This window comes from Oncorhynchus keta, chromosome 2 (assembly GCF_023373465.1).
Source record: "Oncorhynchus keta strain PuntledgeMale-10-30-2019 chromosome 2, Oket_V2, whole genome shotgun sequence".
Taxonomy (NCBI): domain Eukaryota; kingdom Metazoa; phylum Chordata; class Actinopteri; order Salmoniformes; family Salmonidae; genus Oncorhynchus; species Oncorhynchus keta.
Window position 1 is genome coordinate 56,737,972 of NC_068422.1, and position 17,230 is coordinate 56,755,201.

At 43.0% G+C, this 17,230-nt stretch overlaps 1 protein-coding gene across 2 annotated transcripts in view; it reads left to right on the forward strand.

Annotated features, from left to right (window-relative positions):
- The window catches only part of LOC118402851 (protein kinase C-binding protein NELL1-like), a 387,979-nt gene that overhangs the window by 288,140 nt on the left and 82,609 nt on the right, over positions 1–17,230 (forward strand). For both annotated transcript variants that reach the window (XM_035801186.2, XM_052478791.1), the window contains exon 13: positions 13,620–13,745. In XM_035801186.2, coding sequence (XP_035657079.2) covers positions 13,620–13,745 — 126 coding nt within the window. The remainder of the gene's footprint in view (positions 1–13,619; positions 13,746–17,230) is intronic.

Consider the following 17,230-nt stretch of genomic DNA (forward strand, 5'->3'; position numbering starts at 1 on the left):
GGTACAGGGCAGTAATGACATATGACACACACACACACGCACTCTCTCTCTCTGTCTCCATCGTTCTCTCACACTAAAACCTGCTTCACATTCACACACACCTGCTCACAATTGATCCTGTGCACACTCCCACACTCTCTCCTGCAGCTGATAGTGTGCCAAGTGGAACATGGAAAAACATATGAGATGAATGGTGCCCCACTGGATACGCTCCCACGTCTCCTCCCAGCCTTTTCCACATATAGCTGTCTCACAGGGGAAAACTTGGGCTCACCTCTGGGGTTTGGAGAGGGGCTAGGGCACAAGGCTGTATCTATTTTTGCTTATGCCGTGGTTGTGTGTTTGGGTGTATCTTGATCTCAGACGCCAGACCATACCGGAGGAAGCTTACACAGTACTCTGCTCAGTCCAGTATTTGGCATCTCTCCGATAGTTGTTAGGTTTCTTACACTGGAACAGGGCTGGGGAGAAGGGCCTGGGAGAGCAGAGCATGGCACAAGGCAAGAGCAGGGCTGTGGAAAGATGCTGGGGCTGATATGAGCAGGAATTGGGAATTTTCCTACCAGGATTTCTGGAAAAGACCTTATCTGCGATTGTCAGTTCCCTTTTTGCTGTTTGTGTAGGATGTGGATGTGCAGCTATTTTGGTGCTATCAGGCATGTGACGCCTCGTGCAGTCACTGCCACTTTTCTTTAATTGCTCTTAATATTGAAGCGCTCAAGCAGATCACATTAAAAGAGTGCCTCTGACTGCTGTTTAGGCTTCAGGCATGTTCCATTATATCCTTCTCATTTCCTCAGTTGTCCTTCAAACTGCTCTGAATGTCAGGCGCTCGCAGCGTCTGGAATTTGTATCAATTCTAAGTGTGGTTCAGCATGTCACAGTTTATCAGGGGCTGATAGGTGGATGTGATGAGAGAGAGATGAGGGCAGAGAGGCTGAGACTAGAACACGCAGAGATACAGGACACTGTTGGAATCAGACAGTATGGAAAATAGTATGTAAGAGATACTATGGAGGTATAATAGATGTGGAAACTGTGAAGAGAGACTGGAGAAAAGACTAGAGAAACCTTGGAGATACTGATATTAAAGCGGAAAACTATGTAAATGTTTGAGGAACCTTTTTGAAAGAGACTGGGAGAGACTGTACAGCAATGATGGAGTAGATGTGGAGAGATGGTGGAGAGAAACTAAAGGGAACAAAAATGTGTGTAAAAGTAACATAGTATGCACAGTAGATACAGTGGGGAGAACAAGTATTTGATAACCTGCAAAATCGTCAGTGTTTCCTACTTACAAAGCATGTAGAGGTCTGTAATTTTTTATCATAGGTACACTTCAACTGTGAGGGACGGAATCTAAAATAAAAATCCAGAAAATCACATTGTATGATTTTTAAGTAATTAATTTGCATTTTATTGCATGACATAAGTATTTGATACATCAGAAAAGCAGAACTTAATATTTGGTAAAGAAACCTTTGTTTGTAATTACAGAGTTCATAAATTTCCTGTAGTTCTTGACCAGGTTTGCACACAATGCAGCAGGGATTTTGGCCCACTCCTCCATAGTGACCTTCTCCAGATCAGGCTGTTGCTGGGCAATACGGACATTCAGCTCCCTCCAAAGATTTTCTATTGGGTTCAGGTCTGGAGACTAGCTAGGCCACTCCAGGACCTTGACATGCTACTTACGGAACCACTCCTTAGTTGCCCTGGCTGTGTGTTTCAGATCGTTGTCATGCTGGAAGACCCAGCCACAACCGATCTTCAAAGCTCTTACTGAGGGAAGGAGGTTGTTGGCCAAGATCTCTCGATACATGGCCCCATCCATCCTCTCCTCAAAACGGTGCAGTCGTCCTGTCCCCTTTAAAGAAAAGCATCCCCAAAGAATGATGTTCCCACCTACATGCTTCACGGTTGGGATGGTGTTCTTGGGGTTGTACTCATCCTTCTTCTTCCTCCAAACACGGCGAGTGGAGTTTATACCAAAAGCTATATTTTTGTCTCATCAGACAACATGACCTTCTCCCATTTCTTCTCTGGATCATCCAGATGGTCATTGGCAAACTTCAGACGGGCCTGGAAATGCGCTGGCTTGAGCAGGGGGACCTTGCGTGAGCTGCAGGATTTTAATCCATGACGGCGTAGTGTGTTACTAATGGTTTTCTTTGAGCCTGTGGTCCCAGCTCTCTTCAGGTCATTGACCAGGTCCTGCCGTGTAGTTCTGGGCTGATCCCTCACCTTCCTCATGATCATTGATGCCCCACGAGGTGAGATCTTGCATGGAGCCCCAGACCGAGGGTAATTAACCGTTATCTTGAACCTCTTCCATTTTCTAATAATTGCACCAACAGTTGTTGCCTTCTCACCAAGCTGCTTGCCTATTGTCCTGTAGCCCATCCCAGCCTTGTGCAGGTCTAGAATTGTACCCTGATGTCCTTCCACAGCTCTCTGGTCTCGGCCATTGTGGAGAGGTTGGAGTTTGTTTGATTGAGTGTGTGGACAGATGTCTTTTATACAGGTAACGAGTTCAAACAGGTGCAGGTAATACAGGTAATGAGTGGAGAACAGGATGGCCTCTTAAATAAAAACTAACAGGTCTGTGAGAGCCGGAATTCTTACTGGTTGGCAGGTGATCAAACATGGAATGAAAAGATATGTGAATTAAGCAGTGTTGTGGAATTTGAACATCCAATTGTGTTAGTTTTTATATTTTTTTAAAGTGTGATTTTTGAGAGTGAAACTCTATACAATCTGGGAAAATAAAACTGATAAAATGGGATTTCATTTCAGCAGCATCAACACTTGGAGAAACCGTGACCAAAGGGTGACTGAGTTCATGACCACCGCTGTGGCAGTAATACAATCACCACAACAGCCATACTCACTAGTCATTATCCTGTCTGTGGAGGTAGGAGAGCTAGAGATGAGGGGGAAGGGGAAATGGTAAATAAGGGGGAAAGAATGGAGGGGGAGGGAGAGAGAGAAAGGAAAGAGGAGTGAGAGAGGAGGGAGAAAGAGTGACAAGATGACGGGAGTGGGAAAGAGAAGGAAGGGAGAAAGAGAGAAAGGAGGGAGAAGGACGGTGTCAAGTACCGTAGGCATCCTTATTGGGATGCTAATCTCTCCCCATTGAATGCAATGCATTCACTTAGGCATCTAGACTCTAGGCATCAATAGTATGAGTAAAATTTTACCCCATTGAATGCAACCCTGTGATGCTCATCTTTTCCCATTGAATGCAATATATTGACATAAGCATGCTTTGCTGACACCCGTCTTTTCCCATTGAATGCAATATAGAATGTATGCACATATGACTGTAAGTCGCTTTGGATGACACCCTGCTAAATTTTATTATTATTATTATATATTGACGGCAAAGATATTGACATAAGCATCAAGGATCTGACACTTCTTTTCCCATTGAATATATAATGTATTGAAATAAGCTACAATTGGTTGAAGCTCACCTGTTCCCATTGACCAAAAAAGCATCAATCCTGGGAATGTAACGTAGATGACAGGGAGCCAGGAAACAAGTGCAGTTTGTGAGTTTAATGATGAACATTGAACAATACAAAACAAGAACGTGTCTAAACATGGAAACAAACAATATTGCCTGACAACAGAGCACTAGATAAAGGGGTAGTCAAGTGAGTCCAGATGTGCCTAATGAGGCGCAGATGTGCGTAAGGTTTGTTGGACCAGTGGTTAGTAGACAGTGATGAATGCTGGAGAGATAATACCTCCCCCCCCCATGACATGCTGCTACAGCTTTAGAACGACACTTGGCCAGGAGGGCGAAGAGCGGGCCAGTCCGGATGGCGAAGGTTGAAATCTCAGATGATGTTGGGATCTAGAATGTTGTCCATTGGAACCCAACACCAGTCCACTGGACTGCACCCTTCTCTATCCACCAGGTACTGGAGTCGACCCCGTGACGTCAGGAGTTCAGGGGGATCTGACAGCATAGGCGGGACTACCCTCAATGTCCAGGGAGGCTGAGGGTTGTCATGGGGGACGGCATCAGCCAGGGGACCAGGAACCACCGGCCTGAGGAGGGAAACGTGAAAAGAAGGTGAGATCTCGTAGTCATTGGGAAGCTGTAATCGGTAAGTTTGAACTTTGAACTTTGAATGGCCCCACTAGCCGATTGCTCAGTTGCCGGGAGGGCAGGCAGAGCGGGAGGTTCCTGGTGGATAGCCGGACGTGATCACCAGGATGGAAAATGGGTGCCTTACTGTGGTGGCGGTCCGCCTGCTCCTTTTGGCACCAGACGGCGCATTGGAGTCCCAAATCTTCTCTGCCTGCCGGAACCACTCATCCACTGCAGGGACTTCGGTCTGGCTCGGGGTCCACAGATCCAGGGTGCCCCAGGATGCACTGGAAGAGAGACAACCAGGTGGATGAGAGTTCTGGGGGTACTCCTCTCAGGGAAGAAACCAGGCCCACTCCCTCTGCCGGTCCTGACAGTGACTCCTCAGGAACTTCTCCAGCTCCTGATTGAATCCTCTCCACTTGCCTGTTGGACTGAGGCCAGTACCCGGATGTGAGACTGACCGTGAGCCCCAGCTTCTCCATGAAGTCTCTCCATTCATGTGATGTGAATTGGGGACCACGGTCGGAGACAATATCCCCCGGATGGCCATAGCACCTGGAGATCAGTAAGGAGACCAGAGAGAGGGATAAAACAGAATGATTTGGAGAATCTGTCAACAACAACCATAACAGTGGTGAAACCATCAGACAGGGGAAGATCAGTGACAAAATCTATCGACAGATCGGTCCAAGGCCACTGAGGCATGGGGAGGGAGTTTTACAGCTGGTGCGTTCCAGGAAAACTTGGTTTGGGCACATGCGGAGCAGGACTTGACGTAGCGGGAGACATCCTGAGCAACGAGTCAGGAGGGCGGTATGACGGGACCACTCAGGACAAGAACCTCTCCCGAATCGTGGAGTTGGGACAGGTTATCGGCTTTGATGTTCTTTGAACCTGGGCGGTATGACAAGGTGTAGTTGAATCTAGTAAAGAAAAGGGCCCACCTTGCTTGGCACGGGTTCAGATGCCTCTTTCTCCATATGTACTCCAAGTTCCAATGGTCGGTGAGGATGAGAAACAGGTCCTTGGCACCCTCCAGCCAGTGTCTCCACTCCTCTAATGCCCCCTACACCACTGGGAACTCCCGATCACCGATGTCATAGTTCCTCTCTGCAGGGAGTTTTATAGGATAGTATGCACATGGATACAGTTTTGGTGAATTTCTTGACATTGTGAAAGGATGAAATTCCACAAATTGCAACCACAGCAGCAAGATTTGTGACCTGTTGCCAAAAGAAAAGGGCAACCAGTGAAGAACAAACACCATTGTAAATACAACCTATATTTATGTAGCAACATTTTAAGTTCTGTTTTTTACATTGGATTAAATTAGAGACTCATAGCTACAAAATGGTATGGAAAGTAATTCTGCTTTGAAAGTTGATCAATTTGTAAACTAACTTTTAAGAAAACCGCTTTTCAATGTTTTGGTACTACTATTGGAGAAACCATCTTTGTCTATACCCATTCAGCATTGTTCACACCCTCTTAAGCCTTAGCCTCACCCATCTCTTTAGGGTTGATCCATGCGTTCTGTACCAACTTGCCAGCTACTTCCACACATCTAAGAGAGAGAAAACAGCTCAGTAAACAGTACTCGCCCTAGCTGAGCTGGTTAGGCTGTTACAGTATATTATCCAGAGCGTTGGTGACTGTGCTGTCAGATTGTCAGTACGTAAATTCAGAGCGTTTCGCGTTCAGAGCGAACACTGGATGCTCTGGCCAATAAGTAGGGTTGTTCCGAAGGCGCTGACCTCACAACAACAGTCAAGCACCCAAGCTAACATTGGCTAGCTACTTCCAGACACATAATGAGAGAACACCTGACTCTGACCATTTCACACCCCTAGCAGAGCTGGTTAGGCAGTTTACAGGTTGTCCAGAGTTTTGGTGACTGTAACAGTGCTCCTGGCAACAATTTAATTACACTTTATTGTCAATGTTTACAGACACAGGACATTTTCAAAGGGTGTTGAGCATTCAAAAATTCAAATCACTTATTCTGCGCTCTGGCACACTAAGACGAGAGTGTTTTGTTCAGAAATGTAACTAGCTTGGTAAAGAATGAATCCCAACGGATGACGCAACTTTAGTTAGCGAGCCAGCCAGCTAATGTTAGCTAGCTAGTTCACTAACTTGAAATTAAAATACTTTGTCAAAATTAGAGTGGATTATTTTGTTAAGATATTTAGCTATATAGCTAAACACTGGACCATAATCACAACTCATGACATTACTACCCTGCATGAATCTGCATGTAGCTAACCAACCAGGTTCTATGGCTATAACTAGTCAAGCAAATTTGTGTGAGAATTGTGTGTGAGATATGAAGAATAAGATCATACACAACGTTAGCTAGCGAACCAGCCACTTCCTGTCAAAATTAGAAACGTGTAATAATAGAAAATGTAGCTAGCTAGACTATCTTATCAGTTTACATTATGGTTGGACGTGCCTCCTGTCTGATGCCATGCATGGTGCCCTTGATGATGGAATCCAGACGGGTGTTTTCTCCATCTCCTTAGCTATCATACTCAAATTCCACTGATTTCAAAACTCGGTCCTCCAGGAAGTGGAGAGCATACACATAACGTTACCTAGAGGGCCAGCCAGCTAACATTAGCTAGCTAACAGTACACTTTAACTTTACATTAGGTTTATGCAGTTTTACTATGTAATACATTTTTTAAAAGCAACGTTTGACACGATTACTACCTAGGCATACTGACCAACTCCAATAGAGAGACGTGTGCTATATGGTAGACCAATCCAATCTCATCTCTTGACAAATCCAGCCCACTTCATTATCTCAGCCAATCATGGCAACCAGGAAGGTTGCTCACTTTGTCTGTGGTTAAACCAACTAGGCTCATACTTGAACAATTGTTTTCGTATTTACAGATGGCATACAAGTTTGATATTAAGGCACATGTTCGAGAAGGCATTTCTGCCAAATAACGGATTTTGATATAAAAAAAATGTTTTACGTTCAAACATCTCTCCTGTGAAGTCGTGACTTGCGACATACACCTAGTTTCCTGAATCGGGTCACATTTGTTGAAGAGGGTGGGGCTTAACCTGCATCCCTGTCTCACCCCTAGCCCTGTGGAAAGTAATGTTGTTGTTTTTTTTATTTTAACCGCACTCTTGTTGTTTGTGTAAAGGGATTTTATAATGTCTTATGTTTTTCCCCCAACACCACTTTCCTACAATTTGTATAGCAGGTCCTCGTGCCAAATTTAGTCTAAAGCTTTTTTGAAATCAACAAAGCATGAGAAGACTTTGCCTTTGTTTTGGTTTGTTTATCAATTAAGGTGTGTAGGGTGATTATGTGGTCTGTTGTACAGTAATTTGGTAAAAAGCCAATTTAACATTTGCTCAGTACTTCGTTTTCGCTGAGGAAATGCCCGAGTCTGCTGTTAATGATAATGCAGAGGATTTTCTCAAGGTTGCTGTTGATGCATATCCCACAGTAGTTATTGGGGTCAAATTTGTCTCCACTTTTGTGGATTGGGGTGATCAGTCCTTGGTTCCAAATATTGGGGAAGTAGCCAGAGCTGAGGATGGTGTTAAAAAGAGTTTAGCCATTTTGAATTTGTGGTCTGTATATGTTATAATTTAATTTAGGATACCATCAACACCACAGGCCTTTTTGGGTTGGAGGGTTTGTATTTTGTCCTGTAGTTCATTCAATGTAAGAGAGAGAGAGAGCAAGAGAGAAAAGGGAGAGACAAAGTGAGAGAGACAAAGTGTCAGAGAGAGAAACAGACAGACAGACAGACAGACAGACAGACAGACAGACAGACAGACAGACAGACAGACAGACAGACAGACAGACAGAAAGTGAGAGAGAAATCGACAAAGTGACGGGAGACAAAGTGAGAGGCACAAAAGTGGAAGGGACAAAGACAAAATGAGAGACAGAGACAAGGTGAGAGAGGGAGATTGACAAAGTGAGATAGTCAACGTGAGAAATAGAGATTGACAAAGAGAGAGAGGGGGGACAAAATGAGAGGAACAGAGACAAAGACAAAGTGAGAGACAGAGACAAGGTGAGAGAGGGAGTTTGACAAAGTGAGAGAGACAAACTGAGAGAGGGAGAGAGAGACCGAGACAATGTGAAACACCCAGGACAAATGTAAGAGTTTTAAAGAGATCCCCTTTCGATTTGAAATTAAACCTGACAAAACAGAGAGGTGAGGGGTGAATTAGAATAGTCCCAGGAAGCAAAATTAAAGTTTAAAATACATATTCTTCCAGACGTTCTGAATGAATGTTGAAAAGAAGTCTTGAGTAGAGTACATTTTAGTAAAGTAGGGTGCAATACTGTACATTATATACATTTTTAAACCTATTAATACTGTACATCTTACCCAAAGACTCATTATGCACTACTTGAAACCTTGAGGCATCTTGAGGTAAGTTAATTGCATACATAAATTCATACTTTGAGAGGAAATCTTAGCAGTGAGAGCAGTGAGAGACCCGACCTCAAATATATTATTTAGATTGGGGGATAAGATATGGAAATACGCCTAGGAGCAGATCCCTTAAGTGTAGGAATTATACCGAGTCCCTTAAGTAGTGGGAAAGCTGTCATCCTGGAGGAGACAGCTCTAGTGCTCATAAACTGCTATATGACACACACATACACACACAGCTGTATGACTCTTCTCCTCCCGTGTGTGTCCAATTTCATTTCGTCACTAGTCATCCAGCCTCTCGGATAGCTCCCTTAACTCAATCTGTGTATTAATGCTTATAAAGATGACTTTGTACGTACATTAACAGAGGAATGATGCGCATAGCCTGGTTGTAATCTACAATGATACAGTATTACCTGGATATTGCTGTGTAAAATCTTCCGGACTTGGTGTGTGCCTTTCATCCCCCCCTCCTCTTTCTCCAACCCTTTCTCTCTCTCTCCCTCTGCCTCTTTTCCTATTTCTGTAAAAATGGGACCAAATGCTTGGCACTCACCATTGAGGAGATGGATTGGGGTTAAGGCCCTGCGATACACTAGCATCCTGTCTAGGGGGTGTACTTGTACATCAAGCTGCCTCAGGCTACAGAAACAAGAGATCCTGCTCTCATTAACCATTTCGGCTCGCACAAGCCAAGGTTTGTGCAAGGCTACTTACTTAATACAGTATTGTACCATTACTGACTTCTGTATAGGGCCCCCATACAGTACAGATTGTACAATGCAGCCCACCTTTAGCTTAAACATTGGTACATAGTATCAATACTGTCTTAAGGCACTATTTGACTTATTCCATATTTTGTTATGTTAGACTGCATTCAAAATGGATTAAATTGATTTTTTCTCTCACCGTTCTACACACAATACTCCATAGTGACAAAGTGAAAATATGTTTTTAGAAGTGTTTGCTAATTTATTGATAATGAAATACAGAAATATTTATTTTTACGTAAGTATTTACATCACTGATTCAATACTTTGTAGAAGCACCTTTGCCAGTGATTACAGCTGTGAGTCTTTCTGGGTAATTCTCTAAGAGTTTTCCACACCTGGAGTGTGTAACATTTGACCATTATTCTTTTCAAAATTGTCCTGCTGAGAGGTGAATTCCTCACCCAGCGTCTGGTGGAAAGCAGACAGAACCAGATTTTCTCTAGTATTTTGCCTGTGCTTAGCTCAATTATGTTTTTCTTTTCATGAAAAACGCCACAGTACTTAACAATTACAAGCATACCCATAACATGATACAGCCACCTCTATGCTTGAAAATATGGAAAATGGTACTCTGCAATGTGTTGGACTTTATATTCCTCAAACATAACACTTTGTATTCAGGAAGAAAAGTTAATTTATTTGCCACATCTTTTGCAATATTACTTTAAGTTTGATGAATGTTTTGGAATATTTTTATTCTGTACATGCTTCCTTATTTTCACTTTGTCAATTAGGTGAGTATTGTGGAGTAACTACAATGTTGTTGTTCCATCCTCCGTTTTCTCCAACCATTCAAATCTGTAACTGTTTTAAAGTCATCCCATGGTGAAATCCCTGAGTCATTTCCTTCCTCTGCGTCAACTGAGTTAGGGAGGACGCCTGTATCTATGTAGTGAGCAGGGAGGTAGCCAATAAATAAGCCATAGAGGCTAAAATAATTACAAATTAGCATTGATACAGGAGTGATAGATGTGCAGATGATGATGTGCAAATAGAGATACTGAGGTGCAAAAGAGCAAGAGGGTAAGTGTAACGGATGTGAAATGGCTAGCTTAGTTAGCGGTGTGCGCTAAGTAGCGTTTCAATCGGTTACGTCACTTGCTCTGAGACCTTGAAGTAGTAGTTCCCCTTGCTCTGCAAGGGCCGTGGCTTTTGTGGAGCGATGGGTAACGATGCTTCGAGGGTGACTGTTGTCGTTGTGCGCAGAAGGTCCCTGGTTCGCGCCCGGGTATGGGCGAGGGGACGGTTTAAAAGTACACTGTTACATTGGTGCCGTGACCCGGATTACTGGTTGCTGCGGAAAAAGGAGGAAGGTCAAAAGGGGGGTGAGTGTAACGGATGTGAAACGGCTAGCTTAGTTAGCGGTGTGCGCTAAGTAGCGTTTCAATCGCTTACGTCACTTGCTCTGAGACCTTGAAGTAGTAGTTCCCCTTGCTCTGCAAGGGCCGTGGCTTTTGTGGAGCGATGGGTAACGATGCTTCAAGGGTGACTGTTGTCGTTGTGCACAGAAGGTCCCTGGTTCGCGCCCGGGTATGGGCGAGGGGACGGTTTAAAATTATACTGTTACATAAGTAATAATATGGGGATGAGGTAGTTGGTTGTGCTATTTACAGATTGGCTGTGTACAGGTACAGTAATTGGTAAGCTGCTCTGACAGCTGATGCTTAAAGTTAGAGAGGGAGATATAAGACTCCAGCTTCAGAGATTTTTGCAATTTGTTCTAGTCATTGGCATCAGACAACTGGAAGGAAAGGCAGCCAAAGAAAGTGTTAGCTTTGGGGATGACCAGTGCAATATACCTGCTGGAGCGCATGCTATGGGTGGGTGTTGCTATGGTGACCAGTGAGCTGAGATAAGGCAGGGCTTTACCTAGCAAAGACTTATAGATGATAGATATGTTGTGAGGGCCAGCCAACGAGAGCATACAGGTCGCAGTGGTGGGTAGTATATGGGGCTTTGGTGATAAAACGGATGGCACTGTGATACATCCAGTTTGCTGAGTAGAGTGTTGGGGACTATTTTGTAAATGACATTGCCGAAGTCAAGGATCGGTAGGATAGTCAGTTTTACGAGGGTATGTTTGGCGGCATGAGTGAAGGAGGCTTTGTTGAGAAATAGGAAGCCGATTCTAGATTTAATTTGGTGATCTGTTTATTAACTTGGCTTGCAAAGATTTTAGAAAGGCAGGGCAGGATGGATATAGGTATATAACAGTTTGGGTCTAGAGAGTCTCCCCCTTTGTAGAGGGGGATGACCGCAGCAGCTTTCCAGAGGTTGAATAGGCTAGTAATAGGGGTTGCCTTAGTTTTCATAACTGACTGAGTATATTGTTTGGAGTTGCACTCCCCCCTTTGCCCTCAGAACAGCCTCAATTCGTCGGGGCATGGACTCTACAACGTGTCAAAAGCATTTCAGAGGGATGCTGGCCCATGTTGACTCCAATGCTTCCCACAGTTGTGTCAAGTTGTATGGGTATCCTTTGGGTGGTGGACCATTCTTGATACACACATTAAACTGTTGAGCATGAAAAACCCAGCAGCTTTGCAGTTCTTGATGCAAACTGGTGCGCCTTGCCCATTCATCTCCTGAATGGCACACATCCATGTCTCAATTGTCTCAAGGCTTTAAAATAATTATTGAACCTTTCTCCTCCCCTTCATCTACAGTGATTGAAGTATTTGAAGTGTATTTAACAAGTGACATCAATAAGCGATCATAGCTTTCACCTGAATTCACCTGCTCAGTCTGTCGCCCCTTTTTTTAACATTTTTACCTAAAATTACATATCCAAAACTAACTGCCTGGAGCTCAGACCCTGAATCAAGGATATGCATATTCTTGGTACCTTATTGTAAAAAAACATGTTGAACTTTGTGGAAATGTGAAAGGGATGTAGGAGAAAAGAACAGAATAGATCTGTAAAAGATAATACAAAGAAAAAACTGTTATTTTCTATTTTTTTGTACCATCATCTTTAAAATGTAAGATAAATGCCATAATGTATTATTCCAGCCCAGGTGCAATTTAGATTTTGTCCACTAGATGGCAGCAGTTTATGTGCAAAGTCCAGTGAACCATGGCATTTCTCTTCAAAATGTTGTATCAAGACAGCTCAAATGTGCCTAATATGTTTATTAATAACTTTTCATATTCAAAATTATGCACTCTCCTCAAACAATAGCATGGTATTATTTCATTGTAATAGCTAGTGTAAATTGGAAAGTGCAGTTAGATTAACAATAATTTAATATTTCTGCCAGTATCAGATATGTCTATATCCTGGGAAATGTTCTTGTTACTTACAACTTCATGCTAATCGCATTAGCCTACATTAGCTCAACCATCCCGTGGAAGGGACACCGATCCCAAATCAGTTTTAAGGTTTTGTACACAGTGTATATCCTGATTGCCTAGTCACTTTTATGGTCCTTCTGTGGCTCAGTTGGTAGAGCATGGCGCTTGTAACGCCAGGGTAGTGGGTTCGATTCCCGGGACCACCCATACGTAGAATCTATGCACACATGACTGTAAGTCGCTTTGGATAAAAGCGTCAGCTAAATGGCATATATTATTATTATATTACCCCTACCCACATCTACTGTAAATTCCGTAAATTATCTCAACTACCTCGTACCCCTGCAAATTGACTCAGTACTGGTACTCCTTGTACCCTTCTCCCAGGGATGAAGTTCCACTTATTTATTTAACGTTTTTTGGTATTTTTATTGAACAGTCATAGAGGGATAGTGTGGAAAAATAAGAGGTGAGAGTGTCAAAAGGTAGTGGGACAGATTTGAACCCACATCAATACAGGTACATGTGGCCTGGGGTCTGCAGCACTAACCACTAGACCAGGGTGTCCTAAACACTGTTGTGGCATTGCCCCTGTGTGCATATTTTGTTTTTTGCCGTAGCACTACACAGCTGATTCAAATAATCCAGGCTTGATGGTGAGTTGATTATTTGAATCAGCCATGTAGTGCTCGGGCAAAAACCAAAACGTGCACTCAGGGGGGACACTAAGTCCAAGTTTGGGAAACCCTGCACTAGACCACCCATGGCACAGCGCTTCATTTCGGCCATAAAGCTCTGTGTGTTTCCTCAGACTATACCAGACTCCTGTGCCGGAGTCTGGTATAGTGGTACTGTAGTGCTATAGGCTCCAAACCACACATACCCACTGGTGACAGAGTTCTATATTCCTCCTTGTTCCCTACTCTCTGTCCCCCTCTCTACCCTCCAACGGTCACTACCCATTAAACAATATATATACAAATATTTATTGACAATTCCTCTGTGTGGGTTCTTCTCTCTCAGATATTGATGAGTGTGCTGTTCAAAGGCACTACTGCCAGGCTAACACAGCATGTGTGAATGTCCCTGGCAGCCATCGCTGTGACTGTCTACCTGCCTTCATCAGAGTGGATGACTACTCCTGCACAGGTAGGTCAAATATGCATACACAAACACTTTGAACATGTGGGTAGGCCAACACACAAACACTTCCTGTTTTTCCATACCACCTCGTACCTAACTTCCTGAGAATTATTGATAATTTTGAGATCTCAAGGTTGGCAAGTATTGTGTCTTGGTAAACAGAGTGCACTCACTTCTCACGGGTTGTCAGTTTGTTTAATCTGAGTTTTGTACAAAACTACAGATCAGGGGCAGTACAATGTTTCTCAGAGAAGGAGTGCTGATTTAGGATCAGTTTAGACTTTTAGTTCACAAGGATTAAGATGGACCCGGGGGGCTGAACCTACATCAACATTCTGAGAAGCTTGATACATAGAGTTTTATAGTTTTACTCAGTGCTGGCTGAGAGAAGCAACACATTGCAGCTCATGGTGACTTGAGCATCCTTCTCTCTCTGCCTCTCAGAAAACCATAAGTGATTGTGAGAGCCATTTGACCCCAGGTAGATCTGTGTACTCTGGAGCCACACACACTCTCCTTCAGCTGGAGAGGAGTCCAGACGCAGCTCCACACTGTAGTTACTTGGGCTGTCAGGTCAAGAGATTTCAAGAAACCGTTTTACAAAGGTAGGAAAGACACGAGAGGAAAGGTGGGGGGGATTTTATCACAAGGCTGCTGAGTGTTGGAGATACAATGATTGTATCAGATAAACTAGCAAATGAAGTTTAAGACACAATCCTGAATTTGAAAAACAACTAAATGGAGGCCGGCTCCCACACCACTTTGTTTGCTGTACATCTGAGGAGTGGGGCTGGAGAAATGTAATCTCTATAAATGAGATAGACCGAGCTATAGATGCAAGGATTGACAGTCTGTGAGGTGAAACCATATCACAGATTGGGCCTTTTGAAGGATGGAAATGTGTACACCTACTGTCTGTTGACATTGGCTGGGGTTCTCCATCTGATTCAAATAAGCCAAGCTTGTGTTTACTTCCGATACTCTCTGATTTAGTGAAATCAAACACATTCCTTCTGGTATGCAATGCCTCCAATTAGGTTTTGTTGTGGTGGATTATTCTGGCTGCATGCCAAATGGCACCCTATTCCCTACGGTATGTAGTGCACTACTTTAGACCATGGACCAAAGGGCTCTGGTCAAAAGTAGTGCACTAGAGAATAAGGTAACCATTTGGGATACAGACTATGCAGATAGTGGTATGCAGATTATCAACAGAATAGCTCATCAGCAACAGTGTTTTCGAGGCTGTAATAACGCAAAGACCAACTGATTACCACCATTGATTTGTCTCAATGGAAAATCACTCGTATTTTGGGAAATTCACATGTCCAAATGGCACCACCTCCTCTGTCATTTCCTATATTCAGCATGTCAGAATGTAAGCCAATTTTGCTATGGAAAGGAGGAATGTGGATGTGTAAGTTATTTGTTTCAGGGTACGGGGAATTTGACCTCGGAGAGAGTTTTTAAAAAAAAAAATAATTTCCTGTCCATTAAGTTTGTTAAACCACATGAACAGAAAATGACAAGTTACTCTCTCCGAGGTCAAATTCAATGTACTCTGAAACAAATAGCTTCCCCAGTATGTTATCAATTTATGCTAGGGACAGGAGGAATGATATGCTGGATGTAGGAAATGACAGAGGAGGTGGGGCCATTTGGAAATGTGAATTTCCCAAAATATTTGTGATTTTCCAGTCAGACAATTCAATGGCGGTAATCGGACAAATCAATGGAGGTAACTAATCGCTCTTTGCACTGTTACAGCCTTGGAAAATTGCACCTTATTCCCGAGTGCACTACTTTTTTGACCAGGGCCCTATGGGGCACTACATACTGTAGGGAATAGGGTGCCAGTTGGCAGGCACCCATAGAATAATCCCCAGATGGCACCTTATTCCCTTAGGGACATAGAGTTGAAGTCAGAAGTTTACATACACTTAGGCTGGAGTATTAAAAATAATTTTTCATCCACTCCACAAATGTCTTGTTAAAGTTTTGGGAAGTCGGTTAGGACATTTACTTTGCGCATGACACAAGTATTTTTTCCAACGATTGCTTACAGATGGATTATTTCACTTATAATTCACTGTATGACAAATCCAGTGGGTCAGAAGTTTACATACGCTAATTTGACTGTGCCTTTAAACAGCTTGGAAAATTCCACAAAATTGTCATAGCTTTTGAAGTTTCTGATAGGCTAATTGACATAATTTGAGTCAATTGGAAGTGTACCTATGAATGTATTTCAAGGCCGACCTTCAAACTCAGTGCCTCTTTGCTTTACATCATGGGAAAATCAAAAGAAATCAGCCAAGACCTCAGAAAAACAATCTGGTTCATCCCTGGGAGCAATTTCCAAAGGCCTGAAGGTACCACGGTCATCTGTTCAAACAACAGAAAAGGACCTTGTGAAGATGCTGGAAGAAACAGGTACAATAGTATCTATATCCACAGTAAAATGAGTCCTATATTGACATAACCTGAAAGGCCGCTCAGCAAGGAAGAAGCCACTACTCCAAAACCACCATAAAAAAAGCCAGACTACGGTTTGCTCATTGGGACAAAGATTGTACTTTTTGGAGAAATGTCCCCTGGTCTGATGAAACAAAAATAGAACTGTTTGGCCATAATAACCATTGTTATGTTTGGGGGAGGCTTGCAAGCCATAGAACACCATCCCAACCGTGAAGCACCTGGGTGGCAGCATCATGTTGTGCGGGTGCATTGCTGCAGGAAGGACTGGAGCACTTCACAAAATAGGTTGCATCATAAGGAAAGAAAATTATATAAATATGTTGAAGCAACACCTCAAGACATCAGTCAGGCAGTTAAATCTTGGTCGCAAATGGACAATGACCCCAAGCATACTTCCAAAGTTGTGGCAAAATGGCTTAAGGACAGCAAAGTCAAGGTATTGGGGTGGCCATCACAAAGCCCTTACCTCAATCCCATAGAAAATTTGTGGGCAGAACTGAAAAAGCGTGTGCGAGCAAGGAGGCCAACAAACCTGACTCAGTTACACCAGCTCTGTCAGGAGGAACGGTCCAAAATTCCCCCAACTTTTTGTGGGAAGCGTGTGGAAGGCTACCTGAAACGTTTTGACCCAATTTAAAGGCAATGCTACCAAATACTAATTGGGTGTATTTGAACTTCAGACCCACTGGGAATATGACGAAATAAATATGAACTGAGATAAATCGTTCTCTCCGCTATTATTCTGACATTTCACATTCTTAAAATAAAGTTGTGATCCTAATTGACCTAAGACAGGTTTTTTTTTACTGTGATTAAATGTCAGGAATTGTTGAAAATGAGTTTAAATGTATTTGGCTAAAGTGTATGTAAACTTCCGATTTCAACTGTACTTCTTATTTTAAAAGGTAGACATTGAGTTATGCCTAATATGGCAATGAACCTTTTCACAAGTACCATTCTACAGTGGTCCTTGCAGCATATGCTCAAACTGGTGTGATTCGAATGCATATTTA